The 18,906-nt window shown below is 47.7% G+C and overlaps 1 protein-coding gene across 3 annotated transcripts in view; it reads right to left on the reverse strand.

Moving 5' to 3' along the window:
- Shc3 (SHC adaptor protein 3) overlaps positions 1-14,537 on the reverse strand; it is a 144,552-nt gene extending 130,015 nt beyond the window's left edge. For 2 of the 3 annotated variants that reach the window (XM_005066307.4, XM_021224921.2), the window contains exon 1: positions 12,062-14,537. In XM_005066307.4, the coding sequence (XP_005066364.1) occupies positions 12,062-12,538 (477 nt within the window). In that variant the 5' untranslated portion in view covers positions 12,539-14,537. The remainder of the gene's footprint in view (positions 1-12,061) is intronic. The other variant, XM_013110631.3, reaches the window with a different exon arrangement.
- Between the last annotated feature and the right edge of the window lie 4,369 nt (positions 14,538-18,906).

The raw sequence follows: 18,906 nt of genomic DNA on the forward strand, positions 1-18,906 counted from the left end.
CTGGTCAGTCACCCTAGCTCAAATGGCAAACTTCCAGTCCAGTGAGAGACCCTGTCTCAAGGCAACCCGAGAGCAATGGGGGAAGACATCGGGTACCCCACTCAGGCCCCACATTCATATGCTCGGGAGTGTGCACGCTCACACACTGCTGCACACAGATAGCTCACCTTGGGTATCACCTTGACTAGGTCTGGACCCATCTAAGGGATAAGCTGTTGGACGCTCTGGTGAGAGGTTTTCTTGATCAGGTTATTTGAAGTGGGAAGACTCACCCTAAATGTGGGTCACAGCCTCTGTGTGGCAGTCAGATAGCGTGGTGTAGAAGAACGAAGCTGTTTCTTGTCTACTTGACAGTTCATCCTCCCTGCTTACAATCTACCTTGCCGCCCCCACCACCTCCACCACTGCTGCAGATGCTACCACCACCCTTCACTGATGGGGGAACCCAACTTCCTCCGTCTCCCAGCATGGAATGAAAACCAGCAGCCCTCCAGGAGTGTTCCAGGACTCCAATGCCAGAGAAAGACTACAAAAGCACCCAGCATCATGGACTGAGCACAGCTACCAGGTTCTCGGCCTTTCCAGTGTGAAAACAGCCATTGTTGGATTACTTGGACAATACTGTATAAGTTGATCCTTAAAATGATCCTTTATTTTAGAGAACCTTTACTAATACATGCATGCACCACAAACATACACCACCAACAACACACAATACAAGCATACACAAGCACACAGATGCAAACACACATAGACCACACACAACGCAAGCACACACACATGCACACATACAACACACACAACACAAGCACATGCGTACACACACATACACAGCACACAACACAATATAAGCATATACAAGCACACACACAGCATACACAATACACATACGTACACGCATACAGCATACACAATACACATACATATACATACATACAACATATACAACACACAATACACACATACACAAACACATACATAAATAAACACGCATACACCACACATAATGCACAATACAAGCACACACACACACCACACCACACACGCACATACACACAAAGGAATGGGAAAGATACAAATAAGGATGGTAGCTTAAAGGAAGAAAAGGCTTAAAGTGACACTGGAGGAAGGGAATGGTGTTTAGGACAGAGGCTGGAAGAGGAAAGCATCACATTTGAATGGTGATATGAAGAGCAAAGGTAACTGATGCTCGACGCCCATCACTTCCCAGTCACTGCAGTACATCTTCCCATCATCTGCACCTTGGCGCAAACCTGTCATGTCTGTCTTCTCGTCTCTCCATGAAGCTGTTCACCCAACAGGAACAGACATCAACCATGGCAGCTTTGTCCAGAGGGCCGGCTGAGCACTACTTACTAGCACACCCCTGTCTCCAGACTCCTAACCAGGAGGTGTACAGAGACAGCAGGAGGCTGACGAGGACAGCAGAGGGTTCTGTCATCTACAAAGGGACATCAGGATTCTCCCAGATGGGCCAGCTGCATAGGAGGGATTCGAGCCTAGTGCTGTAAATGTGGCTGTGATGGTTAGTCTTGTCAACTTGATAGCATCTGGAATTAGCTGCACACACCTGTGAGGGGTCATTGTTGACTGGATCATTTGAGGTGGGAGGACTCTCCTTAAATCTGGGCCACAGCCTGTACAAAGACTTGAGAAGAAGAAGAGCTTGCTCTTTGACTCTTGGCCCTTGCTTACACAGGCAAGTTCACTGGCGCTAGAGCCTACTTCTTCAGGGTACTGATGTGTGCTGAGGATAAGCTGAGACATCCAGCCTCATGGACTGAACAACTATTTGATTCTTGGACTTTCCAATGGAGACAACCATAGTTGTATTAGCTAGACCACAGCTTGTAAGGCACTCTAAAAAAAATCCATTGGCAGACAGACAGATACTCTATCAGTTCTTTTCTCTAAAAAAAAAAAAAACTTGACTACTAATACACTGGTCAAAATCCCATTGCTCAGGAAGTCATAGATCACAGCAGTAAACCTACTACTGTTCTGCTAAATGGCCATGTTGTCAAACTGCCTTTTAAATATTTATGTTTATACCCATGGGTTGGTGTTGCTCTCAACCTTGGCCATAGAAACTTCTTTTTACACTGAGCAGCAGTTGATACAGAGAGTCCTAACTAGTTAAACTTTTGAGAGTAAATAACTGTCAAGTCCAAGGCCCGGGGAATGTTACGGAAGAAGAAGAAATCATCGTGAAAGCCGCAAGTTGGGAGCAGTGCTGTGAATGCTGTCCTCTGGATGTGACACGGTCACCGTATGCACAAACTCACAGCAGCTAAACTGCGCTGCGCTGGGATGCATTAACATTCCAGTGTGAACAGGGAAAGGCTGGTGTGGCCCCAGCCCTCCCCGAGGACAACTGGCAGTTCACCTTGTGGAGAACCAGTAGTCATTTTCTTCACAGGCGTAGCCACTGATACACTGCCCTTGCTCCAGTAACCAACCTGTGTCCATAAGAAAGACAATCCTCCCAGGTGGCCACACTTGGAATTCCTTTTTTTTCTTCCCCCTGAGTTAATATGTCACTGCTCAAAAAAAAAAAAAAAAAAGGTTATGCTCATTACAGGAGGTGTGACTTCCGGCGAAAAGAACCACGGCTCTGTTCTTCAGAGAGAGCTTCCAGCACCTTCTCATACAGAGAAGTCCTTTACCAAAGCAGCCCTTCCACCTCTAAGGCCAGCGGGGACCCTGGCCTTAGGAGAGGGTGGGGAGGGCAGCGCATGGGCATCAACAGTTGGAGGTAGGTAGACAGCTCACAATCCAGACCCCTTGCGCTCGTCTGACTAATCCCTCTTTGTGCTAGTACTTTCTACCTTTCTACCTGTTGTTTAATTTGGTCAAAGTCAAATAAAAACACCTGCCAAAAACTTTATTGGCCATTCCATGAGAGCATATGGTGTGTGTGTGTGTGTGTGTGTGTGTGTGTGTGTGTGTGTGTGTGTGTAAATGTGCTTGTGTGTTTGCAAGAGCATGGTGGGGAAGTGTGTGGAGACCAGAGCTCAACCTTTGGTGTCCTTCCTCAATCACCACCCAGCCTTGTTTCTGTGGTTGGCTGTTTTAGACAAGGTCTCTCACTGGCCTGGAAATCACTGAAAAAAGCTAGACTTCCTAGCCAGCAAACCTCAGGGATCCATCTATCTCTGTCTGCCTGGCACTGGAGAGCACAAGCACACGCCACCAGGCTTGGCTTTTTTTCTGGTTCTGGGTCAAACTCAGGTCTTTGCGTTTGCAAGGAGGGCTACATTACCAATGGAGCCATCTCCAGAGTGCCAATAAAGCAAATCCTAAAATGAAGCTCATCTATAAATTATAATTTTTATGAATATTTGAAATTAGAGGGAAAGACCATGGTATTTCCATTTTAATGGTCACACACCTTGGCAGAGAAGCATACCCCTCTCATAGGTGCCTGGGACAACCCTGTCCCTCTAACATGTGTGATGTCATGCATCCTGCTACTACACTTGCTACCCATGCAGTGGTGATGGCAGGAGGGGCTTGCAGGCTGCTCCAGGTGCCATAGCCATCTGAGCCTTGACACATTCAAAGGACCCAGGCCTCTGGTCCTGTAAAGACCTCTGAACACTGGCCTTGAGAGTCAACACAGTTGGTAAAGTATTGGCCATGCAAGCATGAGGGATGAGGACCTGAGGCCAGTATCCCAGAATCCACATAAAAAGTGGATACAGAAGTGTGTGTCTGTAATTCTACCCCTGTGGAGGTGGAGTTAGGAAAACCCCTAGGGCTTTCCTGAAGAATTGGCAAGCTCCAGGTTCATTGAGAAATCCTGCCTCGAAACTAATGTGGAGTTTGCAATTGAGGAAAGCAGCTGACATTAACTTCTGGCTTCAGTGCATATGTGCAAATGTGTACACATTTTCTCTCTCCTCTCTCTCACATGCACACACACATACACACACACACAGACACACACACAGCTCCCCTTGCATATTAGTCAGCTTTCTCTTACTGTGACAAAATACCTAAGAGAACCTGCTAAAAAGAAAGATTTTCCTCACAGTCTCAACGGCTTCCACGCATACTCACTCAGTCCCATTGCAGTGAATCTATGGTGAGGAAACACACCATAGTTATTTTGATTTTTAACATATTTTCTTCAATGGGGGCCTTCTATTTGGGATAATGACTGTAGAAATATTTAATGTTTGCAAAGTAAAAGGCAACACTATTAAACTTATTTTCAGTAGGTGCCTCTAGACTGACGGTCAAGCAATCACTGGCTTTGTGCAGACGGAGCTCCTCAGAATGACCCCAGCAGAGAGCGTGGTTGACATGAGCTCAGGTGAAGGCCAAGTTCCAGGGACTTTGAAAATCTGGGGCGAAATAAATTTCACACCTGGGATGGAAGCTGGGATGATGCTTAGATGGTAAAGTGCTTGCTCACAAGCACAAAGACCAGTTTGATCCCCAGAGCACACACACACACACACACACACACACACACACACACAAAACCCTGCCAGGCAGAAGACACCTGTAATCTCCAGGGCCAGGAGACAGAGACAGGCAGATGTGGGGCTCACTGGCTAGACAGTCTAGCTGCATCAATGACCTCCAGGTTCAGAGAGAGACCCTATCTCAAAAAATAAAGGGCAGTGCAACTGAGGAAGACACCCAATGTGTCACACACACATTCATACACAAACAAACACACACACACACCTACACACACTCACAATTTTGAATGGATTCTTCACTTCAACAGGCAGAAGGGTGTGAAGACTTGTGGTGTAGGTTTCCTCTTTGAAACAAGAACACGTTTCAGAAGAGACCTTCATGTGGCTTCACATTTGAAGCCTTGGCATTAGAACAATGAGCTATTTGAAATTTTTTCTCAGAACACTTGACTTTGAGGGGTTTCCAATGTATTCACATGGCTATCAGGTGATCAGAAACCCAGAAGCTACCTCCTCGAAGTGCCTTTTCTGAAGACTCGGGGTGCATGGGCAGTTTCTCATAAAATCTGCAGTTCACAGCTAAAAACTCAGACCTCGCTGCCTGTGGCCTGCCCCACCCCCAGAATAGCATATGTCCCTAAGCCTGGAATCCTGGGATCAATGTACTCCTGAATTTGACAAGCTGCAGCTCTCAGCCCAGCAAGTTCTGAATACTGATCCCTTGCAGGGGCACTAGCCGGGAGTCAGGAAGATGTGAGCGCCCAGAGGAGAGCAGCAGCCATCCCCTGTGGTGGGCAAGAGGGTCAAGAGGCACCCACACTCTCCTAATGAGTCTGAAGAAACACTGTGCGGAAAGTCAGAATTCAGTCCTTGATACATTGCTTGCCATCAAGTGATCCAAAGGAGATCCTTAGTCCCCCTACTCTGGCTTGATTAACACTGTTCATAATTATTCTGAAACTCGGAGATGAACATGCAGTCTCTCATGACAAGATGCGAACACAGGTAGATATACCTAACAGGGGTGTTGTTGCTTTGGTGGGCAGAAGGTAATGAGAAATCAAAGTAGGACAAAATGAATTGTTTTCTGTCACTAAAGGAAAGCAATAATTACAATTTGAAATCAGTAATTACCATAAGCACACTGAAAGTCATGTGCAGAAGTCCACACATGTACAAATACCAACCAACCTAGCATGCAGTTAGCCATATTCCACAGTCAGCATCTATCCTAGAGTGCAGTCACGCATACTCCAGGGCCATTGTCTATCCTAGAGTATAGTAACACGCACACACACACACACACACACACACACACACACACACAAACACACACACACACACACAGTGGACAACATATCCCCACTCTGTAGTATTCCTATGTTCAGTGTCTCCTACCTGGCCAGTATTCTTTATTCAGAACATATCAGAGGTTTTGTGTGGTAAAACATTTTCTCCTCCTCTCCAGATAGTATGCACATCTGGCCATTCCATTATTAATTAAATGATCCCACATTTTCCTTATCCATTTTCATGAGTGTGCTGGTTCCTTCTTTCCCCTGTCAACCCTACCATACTTTTCCACCCAGCTGGCACTGGAGTCTGCCCTGACACAGCGATCCAGCCCTCTTCCTCCCAAGCGAATGCTCTTCTGAGGGTACAGTGCCTGTCATAGGCCCATCTTTCCAATTAGGCTAGTTGTCAGAGCCAGAACCCTCCCAACCATGATGTCAACATTTCTACCAGTCCAGCCTCCTGGCTTTAAAGACCAACAATGCTACAACGTCCACAGCAGGCATGGTGAGGTCCAGAGAGATGAACTACCATTCAATCCCACGCCAAGCAGCCCTGCCACTCGCCAGCCAGCCCCAGACTCTGAAGCACTGTAAGCCAAGCCAAGGTCACAGGTGAGCACAGCTTGTAAGATAACCCAGCTTCGCTATCACTAGTGGGCTTTGCTTAAAGGGTATTTGTCACACATCCTTTCAAAACCAGGCATCTGCGGAAAGGTAAACCCGGTGCAGAGCACTGTCCTGTGAGGACAAAGTCTTGCTGGTGGCTTATTGTTCAGGGTGACTTTGTTCTTAAGCATGAATAAAAATGAAACATGTGAGGTCATTGGGCATTTTTAGAAATGAGACACTTGCTACTTTCCAATGAGAATGAAAACAGCCCCAATCCAAAATATCATTGGTTGTTCAGCTATGCATTGCAGAGGTGGAAAGGGGCATGCGTGTGAGTACGTGGTAAGTGGGGTAAGGGTATGCATGTATGTGATTTCTGGGAGAGGGGCTATGTGTCTGAGTACATGATGTGTAATGTGTTGCATTGTGCAATCAGTGTATTTGTATGTGTGTGTGTGTGTGTGGTATATAGCATATGTGTATCTATGCAGGATGAGGGTTTATGTTTGTGACATGTGCTGTGTGTATCAGTATATGTTTAAGGTATGGTATTTGTGTACATGCAGTGTGTGAATATGATATGTGCTATGTGTGTATATATGCAGTATATCTGTACAATAGTAGGGGCTTGTATATGTGATATGAGATATGAGTCTGTATGTAGTATATGGCATACCTGTATATTTATACAGTGTATGTGTGGTATGTGAGATGTGTATTTATATATATGGTGTATATATATGTATAGTAGTACAGTGTGCAGGTATTGTCTATGCAATGTGTGTATTATGTAACATGATATGTGTGGTATGCATATGTGGCATGTGTGTATAGCTCTGTGGTATATGAAAGGATGGAGATTTGAGGATATGACATAGTAAATGTGTAGTATGTGGCATTTTTGTATACCTGTACATTGTATATGTAGGATGTACAGATGTTGTTATATATATGATGTGTGGTGTGTATATGTGTGTGTGGTAATTGGTTGCAATAATGTGTGTATTTGTAAGTATATTGGGTGTGGGGTTGTACTCTGTATGTGTGATGTGGCATGTATGTGTGTGGTAAAAGCATATATCTAGGCAGTTTGTGTGTGTGCATGTGTGTGTGCGTGTGTGTGTGTGTGTGTGTGTGTGTGTGTGTGTAGGGTATGAGATATATTTATGTGATATGTGTGGTGTATGGCATGTGTATATGGATGGCTATGTGGTGGAGTGTGTTCATTTTACACATCGACATTTATGTCACATAAGAGAAGACACATTTTCCAGACCAAATTAAGAATGTAACCATTAATGTCATGAGAGTTTCTAAAACTATTGTTCAAATGTTTTAGGCAGTATTTTGCGCACAAGTTACACATTACAACTTTTTTTTTATTTGGTTTTTACCAGACAGGGTTTCTCTGTATTGTTTTGAAGGCTATCGGTCCAGCCCGGCCTCGAACTCGCAGAGATCTGCCTGCCTCTGCCTCCGGAGTGCTGGGATTAAAGGCGTGCGCCACCACCACCCGGCACACATTACAACTTTAAGAGAACAACTTTTAAAGCTCAACTCAACTAGAACTAAAACAAAATTCAATTAATTCTACTACCTAAGACATCATGGACATACTTAAAAGAACTTGCAATGACTATCTGGTATGAACTTTAGTCACAGTTACTAAAAAGGAGCTGTAGGGAAAAGATGTCTTTATATATGAGTCAAATCAAAATTTAAGAATAAATTTCAGAATAAATCTAGTTTATAAAAATCATCTATAAAGATAAATAGATTAATGAATAAAACAGATGACTCACAAACCCCCAGATGTCACCAGATTCATAAATCAGAGAAATAAAATTATTTTTAAAAATCAAGGCTTTATTCCAGAAAAAAAACTAGTCCCAACACACCTCCTTTTTGGTTGGGAAAAGTTCCTCTAGCCCTGGGGATTCAGTGGTAGAACTCTAGCTGAGCATGTGTGTGGCCCTGGGTTCAATGCCCGATACTGGGGGAAGAAATTTCCATAGATAGCTTGTCATTTTCACTCCGGTAAAGAGGTAACACCCACCAGCTAACTTACAGCTATCAGCAAGACTTATGCACAACCTAGCCTGCCGGCTCCCTGGGTGGCAATAGCTGTGTGCACAGCTCTGCACAGGAGCCTTGAGCCGTGGCTTCTCTGTTGGGTCTTCTTATTTTGGCACCTGGGCCTGTCCTAAATGTGTTCATGCCTCAGTGCATCAACCCCTCTCAACCTTTTAAAAGCTTCATTCTAAAGAGCCCTTCTTGTAAGGACCAAGTTGGAGATTAAGACTAGCCTGGAGCAGACCACCGTGTCACACCTGATAACTGTAGTCTTGGCCTCCACCAAACAGTTCCAAAACCGAACCTGAAACCTGCCTGCCTACGGAGATTCTTCAGGGTCAGGCTCAGACTAGCTTCCCTTCCTAAAGTCTCCCTACTGGAACCAGGAGAGAAAGAGGAGTGGCCTGTGGGATCCACATAGCAGTCACACAACACACAGGTGAGCGGCTGCAGAACAGCACTCCTTTATCTCCAGCCAACTGTTACATCCAAACAGAAAGCAAGCTTTAGATAGACGTGTAACACACTATTCATGGTTCTTTGCTGTTGGGTTTTTCTGTTCTGTCTATCCAGGTCATGGTTTCTTGCTCTTCCTCTTTTAAGTTACCACAATTAAACAAGTGTCTGGAATACTTGGAGGAATAAAATAGTGTTGCCAGTGAGGTCTGGCTCACAGTAGTCTAAATCTGAACCCTCCGGAGTGCATAAGCCCCTGCCCTTATTTAACATCAGACTGAGGGCTATGGCTAAGCTGACAGAGTGCTCACCTAGGATTCTGGGAGTCCCAGGTTTGATCCCCAGTTCTCCCCTCCTCCCCACCCCCGGAGATCTCCATGAGCCAGGCAGGGCTGTGCACACCTGCAATATCCACACAGAGGTAGAGGTCACCATTGACTGCATAGTAAGTTCAAATCTAGCCTAGAATACTAAGGTCCTGTCTCAAGAAAGGAAAGAAAAAAAACTTTTAAAGAAAGGAAAGGGTAAACTAACAGCAGGCTCAGATGTAGCCGATAAAACAAGCTCAGGTGTTAGCTTGTAATTCTGCTGGTTGAGAACTTTTTTCAGTCTTCACTTTTCCATCCTCCACTGAAAATGTTAGCAACTGACAAAGAAATGGCTTGATGTTGTGTAGACAATCAAAACCCACCAGGCTTCAGTATCTACAGTGCCCCTGTCAAGCAGATGAAATATCTGAGAGTTATCACTCCTGTATACAACATCCCATCACAACCTACCACTATGTACTTCTGGTAGAAAAGAAAACCTGTGATGGCGCAGTGTAGGAATGTTCCAGAAGACCAGAAGGCATCTGGGGGCTTTCTTTAACTTAGAAAACAGGATTATATCAAGCGGAATTAAAGCAATTTCACAAAGCATAACCCTTCAGACTTTAGAACTGAGTTCCTGTTATAAAATGCAGGCTTTTGAAGGTATCAGAAGAATCCTTCATTCATCAGTAACACTAAATTAAGAGACTTTCAGGTTTTCAATAAAACAAGTCATTTTAGAACTTAGCATGGCAATGTGGGAAATCTGCTCACACGTGCGACAGAGGGCCATTCGATCAGTTGAAGGGGACATGCACACAAGGACTGCAATTGTCCTTTGGCGTCTGGACTTCTTTCTGTGTGATCTCAGACTTCTCCGGGGATGCAAGGACCACCCCTGCACTTATGCTCACAGGCCACCACTGATCACAGCTGCTGACCAACAACAGGAGCCATGGAGGATGGTGCAGGTCCTTAGTGACCGCTACCGGGCACCACCGCTTGCTGTGCCCCTTGGGGACACACGCAGCTTCAGAGTAGACCCCATCAGCTTGCTGGCCCTGGTGTACTGCTGCTGACTCTGGAATAACTCAAAACTCTCCCCACAGAAAGAGTCCAGGCTACGTCCATTATCTTCCTATGTTCCTCATTTGGCCCCATCTGACAAGGGCTACGCCTTAGGTAAAGAGACTTTTCTCCCTAAAACACTATTTTAATTTGTCTGGTTGAATATTCAAACTCCGGACTCATTGACCTGCTCCTTGGGAACTGGTACAGCTGACTTCAATCAGGGCGGTTCTTCTAAGGCATGAGTTTGAGAATTGCCCCTCCTTTTGAAAACAACCCTCTGTGTCCTGCCTCGCACACACCAACAGTTCTGCCCAGCTCTCTTTGCCTATGTTAAATGATTCACAAAAAAGGATCATAAGATGCAATTATGAGACTAACAGAGATAACAAATATATTCCAGTCACGGCTTAACCTCCAGGCTGTCATAGTTTGGTTTTTGTTTGTTTGCTTACTTGGTTGGTTTTACTCTTTGGCCCCTGGACATATAACTTAAATAAGCGATATTCATCCTTTTAAAGGTAAACTCAACCAAATGTGTATGTTTTATGCTGCTCTGTGACCCTTTTGCTAAAATACTATGATAATACATGACCTGCGTTCAGTAGCTGAGAGGTCAAATTAAAGTGCACTCTGGAAAAGCCCCAGTGGCCATGTTCTTTATACGTGTCTTATACAGTCAGAGATGGCATGCATTCCTTTGGGGATTTGGTTCCCAGCTGCCAAGACACTGCTTTTTACCTAAAGATGTGCCCTGTGGAATTTGTAAATTGGATCTGCAACTAGTGCTTACAACCCAGTCCGTCCTACAGGTGTGTTAATACCGGTGGCTGGGAGAGCTTCTGTTTCATCAGAAAAGCCACGCCTGGGTGGCGGGACTGAAATAAGTCCCTGGACTCCCCTGGCCCTCACCTGGGAGAAGCATGGCTGAGGCTGCTTTAGCTGGTCAGATGGGAGGGCATGGGCACTGGGGAGATTAACTGAGCTGAGCTGAGTACCTTCGACGCCACGCATGCTTGTGCACTGCAGGAATTTTGCCAACCACATTGTGATTCTTTAAAAAATTATCATTCTTTGTGTTGCAAGAAAAACTCCTGTCCAGTCTCTGGGTCCAGGAGCCACAACCACATCCCCTCTTAACCCCATTTAAAGGGAAGACTACTGTCACCCGGGAAACAGTCCCAATGACTCCTTCCACTGCTGTAAACCAAAACAATCCAGGGCCAAAGAATATCTTTCCAAGTAAGACACTGGAACCTGTCTCATAGGAAGCAAGGATGTGGCTGCCCTCCAGAAACCGGGCGTTCTTGCTCTCGAAGGGAATACGGCCCACCCCGCCACCAGGGGAGGACGCAGAAGTTGTGGCACTGGGGCCCATCTCTTGTGTGTGTGTTGGGGGGGGGCGTGCAGATATGACTTGTGTACTTCTGGTAGGCCAGACCACGATCTCAGGATGGACTCCTAGAGCGAGAGGGGACACTGACAGGACTTCTGGTGAAGCCAGGTGGTAGAAGTATGCCTCAACCACAGTGCCCTGGGCAAAGCAGGCCCCCTGCGAGGTGACCAGACAGTTCAACCTTTATCCCACCTACATGCGAAAGGCACATTTGTAGTTCGCTCTTTGCCCTGTCGAGCAAGAGGATGGCTAAGGAGGGCGCATTTCCTCATATTCAAACGTCGTCTGTGTTCCCATACCTTGGGGCTTCAGAAAAGGACATCTGTCCCCAGCCGCCCTGACTCCCCCACGCACCCCGATCCCAAGACCTTCGCCTAGCTGTATGTTCCGGTTACCCACCTTGACCACATAGGTGACTCCGGGCCCCAACACCTGGTCGTTGGAGTGAGGCGCGCTCCGCGGGGGCCTGGGCAGCGGCTCGTCGCCAGCCCGGCTCTTCCTGGTGGCGCTCATGCTGGCCGCCTGGGCGCGGGACCCGGGGGTCGCGCTGCCACCGTCCGGGGCCGCCAGGCTGGGCGCGCTGCAGCTGCCCGAGAGCCGCGCGCCAGCCCGCTCCCGGGCGGCGGACGACAGGCCGCGCAGGCCGGAGCTGGAGAGTTTCAGGTGGGACACCTTGTGGAGCAGGTGGCCCAGGCTGCCGGGCCCATCGTCCGGCGCCTTGCGCAGCGCCTCGCCCGACACCAGGTAGGGGGTCGCCTCGGGCGCCTCCGCCGAGACCTTGCCGCCGCTGCCGCTCACCGACAGGTTGTGGAGAAGGTCATCGACCGATGTCACCGAGTCATTCCTAAAGCGGTTGTACTTGGTGCGTGGAAGCATGCCCCTCCGTGAGCTCGCCGCATCCGCCCGGGCGCTGCTGGTGCCGGCTCCGGCGCGGACTGCCGCGCATAGCACACTAGCCGCGAGCCCCGGAGCGGGACAAGGAGCTGGGGTCCCAGGACAGCCTTTCCGGAAAGGGAGCACCGAGGCCGACGACTGAGTCCTCACACCGTTACAAGGCAGCGGAGCAGCCGACGCGCAGCGCGGGCCCAGGAGACCACGGGTTGGGGTGGAACGCTTGCCTTGCAAAAGTCATAGTTACCGCTGATGGAGCGCCCAGCTGCACCGGGCTGCTCCCAGCAAAAGCGTGACTCACTCTGAGGAGACCCTTCTCAACAAAGGCTCGGTGAGCTCCGCAAACCACTTCCTGTAGCAAAAAGAGAGAGAGAGAAGAAAAACGACATCCACCCGCTGACAGCAACTACAGCCAATCAGTTCTCAAATTTCCTTCCTCTACCTTCGCAGCTATCTCCTTCCGATCTTTGTTTCTTCACCTACCTTTTCCCCATCCCACATTTGAGCCAAAGGTAACCCCAGTTCCTTCAAATGATCTCTCGAACTTTCCAGACCCCATTATTCCATGTTAGGGTTTGTCTTCCCTTGCTCAGCTCATGTGGGTGAGCCCCAGAAGTGTCTGACAGCGATGCGTTAAAATGTGACGACGGCTTTTTAAGAAGTCTTCAGGTGAATCCTGATGAATCCTGATTTGGAAAGTAGCAAGAATTTTTAAGTAAGAAGAAAAAGAGGGGAACCCTCCACCCGTCAGGTGAATATTTTAAAAGGGCGTCAGTTTCCCGTGGTTTGCTTTTCTTGTTCAGATCCACAGAGCAGCCATGAGTGTCTGTGGCGATGCAATTTCTCGGATAACACACGAAAAAAAACCAAATCTACACGTGAACTTCTTCTCAGTACAGCTCAAGAAGTCTTCCCTGGTCATCCACAGCAGTCAGCAGCCTTTCTCAGTCGGGGTTAAGTTGAAAATCTACTTCCCAAAAGGAATAGTGCTTCTCTGATGAGCAGCAACAGGCTCCAGAAATCCATGCCAAACAGGAAAAGAGAAAAGAGGGCTGCGTCTTGAGCTCTATGCCAACTGAATGTGTTTAAGGCCTGGAAGCACGCCTTAGTAACACCATCCATCCATTCCAATGTCCCTTCAGTTGCTGCTTTGCAGCCCTGCGGTCAGACAGAAAAAAAAAAAATGCGGCTGCTCTAACTGCCCATCAAATCCACAGCAAGAACGGCCTCATCCTTGGGAGTCAGGCTCAGGCTTGCAGTGACACACATAGGCCTTCTTCCTGGCGTTTAGGAGAACAGGACACCGGCAGCCTCCCGGAAGGTCTGTCCAAGATTCTGAGACCCACTGACCCCTTCCTCGGTGGCCTCTGCCAGGTGTCCTCATGCGTTAAGATAGATAACCTGCACCACAGGGAAGTCAGTCGCTGTCAAAGTTTCCCCGGTAACTTCTGTGCCAGCGAATGCTTTTGCCTTCTAGCACACTAGCAGGTCACCCTGAGTCTTCTCACGCCCAGGGCTGATCTCGGATGGCTGTGAGGTTCCCAGGTTTTCTGGGAGCCCCAGGAACGGAGTTTAGGGAGCGCCACCCATGGCGGGCGCTCGGGTGAGGCCGGCTCCAGAGGACGAAAGAGCGCAGCGCTCTGGCCCGCCCCGGAGCAGCAAACGGCGTCCCCACCGCTCTCCAACCGCGCCGCAGCCCTAGCCCAGCAGCCACCCCGCACTCTCTTTTTTCCCTTCCCCTAGCTTGCATAGCAACAGCAGATGCGCACCCCACAGACGATTTCGATGGTGATTAGAGTCCCCCTCCAATCTGAAGCAAGTCAGCCCCACCATTCCCAAACCGTGGTCTTCATTAGAAGCAGACAAAAAAACGACAGAATGTGAATGAGAGGCTGTTTGTGTGAATGGAAGGGCCAGTGAGCGAGCCAGCGTTTCTGTGAATGGAGCGGGGCCTTGCAGCCGGTGCCAGGCAATCCCCTGGGCTCAGGCGGCATCAGCCAATGAGCGGCTGCGCCGATGACTCATTCAACAAAGGCTCGCTCAATAGTGGAAGATTCCATTTCAATCAAGGGCGGGATCTTTTATCCAACAGCAGTGTGGGAAAAAAAAGGAGAGAAAGAAAAAAAAATAACACCACCCAGATGGATTACAAAAATGCTAGGAAGAAGAGACAAGCCTGTGCAGAGAGAGGGGGGACATTAGCTTTATAAAGATGTTGGAGACCGGTCGGGTCAGGTCCGGGTGAAGCAGGACCACTCTCTTGGAGGTGAGCTGTACCCAAACTTTCATTCACTGGTTCTTCTACATCATGGAGCAGCCATGAATGTACCAGCTTTTATTATGAATGTACACAGAAGGCACAGTCAAAGGCTAGCCTCTTCCCCCTGAAGTCTTTCCTAATAAAGAAATAAAAACACCTAGCAAGCTAAGCCTCCAGAGAGATGGAGGGAATCCCAAAGCTACATCATTAACCCTTTAGCCAACAGGAGACTTTTCAATTCTGTTATGAGGCCAACGGAGGGAAATGAGTGGGAAAATATGAATGGCCGTGTAAATTTACATACAAAAATACTCGTTGGTGTGTGCTGTTAATATTCCAAGAATATAATACAGTACAGAAAATCTGCAGTTAACTGGAAAATGGTATGAATATTTTGGTATGCAGGAGAGGGAAAAAAAGAAATTTAAAGAGACCTACTGCATCAGATGGAGTTCCACAGCCCCTGCAGGGGCGCTCTGCTCATGTATTTATCCCAGGAGAGCCCTTTGCTCCCCTGGGGAGCCTGGCATGACTTTTTAGGCATTGTTCTCCAAAACCCAAGCATCTGGGCTATCAACCTGCAACACACTGGCACTGATGAGAAAGGGGATGCCTGGATAGATAAATCTCGATGCCATGTTCATAGTCTGCACTATGCTTTGAGCATCATGTGTTCTCTGAATGCTCATGTTGAAGTCTAATCCTGGCAACCATTCAGAGGGTGAAATCATAATCTGTGTCATTCAGCAGAAGGGCTTCTGGGACGTGACTGGGATAGGGTAATCAGACTGGAGTCTCAGAGAGTGAAGACTGGTGGCTTTGTGGGAAGAGGGGAGGCTCACGTGACAGCCCAGTCAGTCAAGTGGTTCCCTTGCAAGCATGAGGACCTGAATTCAATCCTCAGAAATTCAATCAAACAAAACAAAACAAAACTAACCCTGGGCTAGTGATCCAGGGTTACAGAGGCAGAAACAGGCAGATTTCCTGGGACTCTGGAGCCAGCCAGCCTAGTCTACTCAGCAAGTTCTAGGCCAAGAAGAGACCCTATCTCAAAAACCAAGATGGGGGCCAGAAAAATTGCTGACAACCTTGATGACCTGAGTTCAATTCCCAGGACCCACATGGTTGGAAAGAGAATCTTGAAGCTGTCCTCTGACCTCCACACACATGCTGAAACTCCAGCAATGTAACGAAAAGTTGTTTTTAAAGAAAATATGGCTATCATCTGAGGAATGAGAGTGGAGGCTGCTATCTGTCCCCCACATGGGTGCCATACCATGTACGCACATACAACTTCATACACAAAACACACACACACACACACACACACACACACACACACACAGAGGCATGCTCCCTGTTTCTCACCACATGAAACCCTGAGCCGCTTCAGACTCTGCTAGCGGGAAGCCCATCACCCATTCTGGTCTCTCAACTGTACCAGACCCACGTGCCAAAGTAAATGTCTTTATTCAGAACTCACCTAGTTTGGGGGCTATGTTATTAACAAGGGGAACGGATTAAAACACCATAGTGATGCAAAGCACCCTGCCTGCCGGAACAGCTGCTAGTGAAGGCTGCTTACCCTTACCATTCTGCAGCCCAGCATCTTCCACCAAAAAGAATGCAGGGGAAAGCCCACATTTCCTACCTGCAGGATGAAGAGTCCAACCAGGTGAAGTAATAAAGGCATGAAATAGTCAGCTTAGGGTTAGGAGTCTTCTGTGTAGGGACATCCAGTGCAGAGGTTGAAACTGGGAAATATGAAATTCTTTAACAAGATATAAAAGGTGGGTCAGATATTGGGTAGATGGTACATGCATACAATGCCAGTATTTTGGGTGGTTGAGGCAGGACCGTTGAGGGCTCCAGTAGGACAGACTGGGCTACATGGTGAGATCCTGTCCCAAAAACAAACAAAGTAGTCAGAAATTGTAGGGTAAGTATAAAAACCCAACTGGAAGGATGCCATGGCAGAGTGGGTTTCCGGTGCAGTGAAGAACACCATCACAACCTTTTTTTTTTTTTAACGAGACAGGGTTTATCTGTATTGTTTTGGAGGCTGTCGGTCCAGCCCAGCCTCGAACTCACAGAGATCCGCCTGCCTCTGCCTCCCGAGTGCTGGGACTAAAGGCGTGTGCCACCACCGCCTGGCTACACCACCACAACCTTAAGAAAATGTCCTCACAAACAAACAATGCACACCGTTGCAAATGCAGCTTGCATCTCATTTTGCACAAATGGAAGCCAAGGGTCACTGGGGCTATACAACATGCCAAAACCACACCTTCTGTCTTCATGGCCACACACAACCCTGCCTCAGAGAGGTGTGGTATGTGCTGTCCAATGAGCCTTCTCCCTGCATGTAGTGGTCATGTCATTAGATATCGCAGAACAATGGCATGAGAAACAGAAAAAGGAATGGACAGTTCAGACTTTCCAGAAGATAGAATGGAATTTTAAAAAAGACTTCAATTTCAAAGACAGGCTAAGGGGATGACTCCATTGGTGAAATGTCTTACACACAAGCACAACATGAGTTCAGGGCCCCAGATCCTCATAAAAAGTCCTGTATGGTAGTGTGCACCTGAAATCTTAGTGCTGGGGACAAAGAGACAGGAAGACCCCAGAAGCTCCATGACCAACTAATCCTATCCAATTAATGAGCTCTACATTCAGTGAAAAGCCCTGTTTCAAACATTAGGTGGGGAGCCAGAGAGATGGCTCAGGGATTAGGAGCACTGGCTGCTCTTCCAGAGGTCCACAATTTGATTCCCAGCACCCACATGGTGGCTCACAACTATCTTTCAGTTTCAGGGAAGTTGGTGCCCACTTCTGGGTTCTTCAAACGCTAGGCTCACACATGGTTCACAAACATAAATGCAGACAAAGCATCAATACACAAAATAAAAATAAGAAAGATGGAGAGTGATAGACATTCCCCGGCCTTCACAAGCGCACACATACATGAAAATACACACGAACACATATGCATTCCAAAGACATAAGCACAAATGTTAAATGTAGTGACATATTATTTATGATTTACCAAAACATGCCTGAGGATTCAGAAAAGCAAAGTCAGCCTCAAGCTATAGATATCAGGAAGTGGTGACACACACCTTTGATCCCAGCAGCCAGAAGCTAGGAGGTGGTGGCACACACCTTTCTTTAATCCTAGGACTCAGGGTTTAAGAGGTAGACAGATCTCTCTGAGTTCAAGGCCACCCAGGGATACACGAGATTGAATCAGTCCAAAAGAGTAACAGATCGCACGCCTTTAATCCCAGCACTAGAGGGGTATAAAAGACAGAAGCAGGGTCTCAGTAGAGGCATTCCTTCTCCGGGCACACTGAGGAGAAGCAGCAGTTAGAGACTCGTGCATGGATCAGCCCTTTCAGCCTGAGCTAGAGGTGACAGCTAATGCCCAGCTGCCTTGCTCTCCTGACCTTCAGCTTGAAGTTTGAACCCCAATATCAGTCTCTGGGTCTTTTACTTTTTTGTGTTACAGTTAAGATGTAGTAGAGTACACCAGAGAGAAGTTGGAGTGGGTGATAGAGTACAGGTGTAGAACGGAATGGAGGGAGGGAGGGAGGGAGGAAGGGAGGGAGTGAGGGAAGAAGAGAGGGAGGGGGAGGGAGGGAGGGAGGGAGGGAGGAAGGGAGGGAGTGAGGGAAGAAGGGAGGGGGGGAGTGAGAGAGGGAGGGAGGGAGGGGGGAGGGAGAGAGGGAGGGAGGGAGGGAGGGAGAGAGGGAGGGAGGGAGGGAGAGCACACAGCAGTGAGGAATTACAGGCTTCAGTACGTTAGGTTGAATTTTCCGGTGGATTTTTATCAGACTGGCAAAAAAAAGAAAGTGGTGGGGGCAAAAAATGGTGGGTTGAGGAGTTAGGATGGATTTCCAGGAATGGGTCGGGGTGGGGGTGGTGTCACCTGAGAGTGGTCCTCTCAAGCACTCGGTGTTGGAAGAGCAGCTGACAATAATCTGTGATGCTGCATGAGAATAGCCCAGCGATGCCTGCATGGTGGAGGGACAGCAGTCTCTAGTGTACATGCATACCTTCCCACCTGGGGCCTACAGCTGCCATTTAATAA

This window comes from Mesocricetus auratus, unplaced genomic scaffold, assembly GCF_017639785.1.
Source record: "Mesocricetus auratus isolate SY011 unplaced genomic scaffold, BCM_Maur_2.0 Super-Scaffold_100013, whole genome shotgun sequence".
In the NCBI taxonomy this organism is placed as follows: Eukaryota; Metazoa; Chordata; class Mammalia; order Rodentia; family Cricetidae; genus Mesocricetus; species Mesocricetus auratus.